Here is a 1,763-nt window from a genome sequence, read left to right on the forward strand (position 1 = left end):
ATTCCTTCTATTTTCTGGGTTTGGAAAAGTGCGGATTTTCAAGAAAAGGAATCTTATGATATGTTGGGAATTTCTTATGATAATCATCCGCGTCTGAGACGTATTTTAATGCCTGAAAGTTGGATAGGATGGCCTTTGCGTAAAGATTATATTGCCCCAAATTTTTATGAAATCCAAGATGCTCACTAAATGATAAAAATAATAAACTAATCCACACTTCTGCAACCCTTGATATTCAAGGAATAGCTGTATATTCTCTTATAGATCAGACAAAGTTATTGAAGTTAAATCAGACAGAATAATGGAAGTCTAATTCATCTATTTTTATGTATGTCATAAATCACCAAATTCATAAATAAGATAATAATGTAGGTATTTCAAAATAGGGGTTCTTTGAGATTCTAAAATATGAACAATACTTATTATTTCGTATCAGCCAAGCCCATAAATAGGATGAACTGCAAAAATTCGTTATCATGAACTATATAACGTACACATCAACATCAATTATATGGCCACGAAAAAGAAAAAGTAACATCAAAGGAGATGAATAATATGGAAATATAAAAAAACAAAGAAATGGGCTAAATTCTATTTGTGTAATCCATCTATAAGATTAATTTTGACTATTCCAATTCCACCCCTGAACTCTCTTAGACTAGACTTTTAGGAGGTCTTTGAACCAACTAATTAAACCATTCGAATATTATGGAAATATTAACTTTTAGAGCGCAGAAAAAGGGAAACAAAATAAAAGAATTTCTTATATATATACAACGAATATCCCTAATAAAAAAAGCATCTATTCTTTTAATCATCTATTAAAAGTATATCTACAGATACTTAAATATATAAAAGAAAATATGTATCATAATCTAGAGTACAATTAACTTTTATAAGGGCTAAAATCATTTATTTTGGCTTTTTGGCTCCATATTGTAGGGTGGATCTCGAAAGATATGAAAGATCTCCCTCCAAGCCGTACATACGACTTTCATCGAATACGGCTTTCCACAGAATTCTATATGTATCTATGATATCGAGTATGGAATTATGTTTACTCACTTGAAATTGAGTATCCGTTTCCCCTCCTTTTCCTGCTAGGATTGGAAATCCTGTATTTTACATATCCATACGATTGAGTCCTTGGGTTTCCAAAATAGTGTAAAGTGCTTCGAATTATTGCTATTTGACTCGGACCTATTCTAAAAAAGTCGAGGCATTTCGAATTGTTTGTTGACACGGACAAAGTCAAGGAAAACCTCTGAAATTCTTTCCATATTGGACCTTGGACATATCATAGTTCCGAATCCAATTTCTTTAGAAAGAAAATCTTTTGTCTCATGGTAGCCTGCTCCAGTTCCCTTACGAAACTTTCGTTATTGGGTTAGCCATACACTTTACATGTTTCTAGCGATTCACATGGTATTTTCAAATGATACAAGTCTTGGATAAGAATCTACAACGCACTAGAACGCCCTTGTTGACGATCCTTTACTCCGACAGCATCTAGGGTTCCTCGAACAATGTGATATCTCACACCAGGTAAATCCTTAACCCTTCCTCCTCTTACTAAGACTACAGAATTTTCTTGTAAATTATGGCCAATACCGGGTATATAAGCAGTAATTTCAAATCCAGAGGTTAAGCGTACTCTGGCAACTTTACGTAAGGCAGAGTTTGGTTTTTTGGGTGTAATGGTGGAAAAGTTGACAGATAAGTCACCCTTACTGCCACTCTACAGAATCGTACATGAGATTTTC

At 33.6% G+C, this 1,763-nt stretch overlaps 1 protein-coding gene across 1 annotated transcript in view; it reads right to left on the bottom strand.

The window, feature by feature from the left end:
- Positions 1-891: 891 nt before the first annotated feature.
- Positions 892-1,763, bottom strand: part of LOC145950308 (Ribosomal protein S12/S23 family protein) — a 1,141-nt gene continuing 269 nt past the window's right edge. The window contains exon 2 of the mRNA XM_083061391.1: positions 892-1,738. Within this exon, the coding sequence (XP_082917517.1) occupies positions 1,460-1,738 (279 nt within the window). The 3' untranslated portion in view covers positions 892-1,459. The remainder of the gene's footprint in view (positions 1,739-1,763) is intronic.

Source organism: Cajanus cajan, chromosome 8, assembly GCF_000230855.2.
Source record: "Cajanus cajan strain Asha chromosome 8, NIPB_CcT2T_4, whole genome shotgun sequence".
NCBI classification, from domain to species: domain Eukaryota; kingdom Viridiplantae; phylum Streptophyta; class Magnoliopsida; order Fabales; family Fabaceae; genus Cajanus; species Cajanus cajan.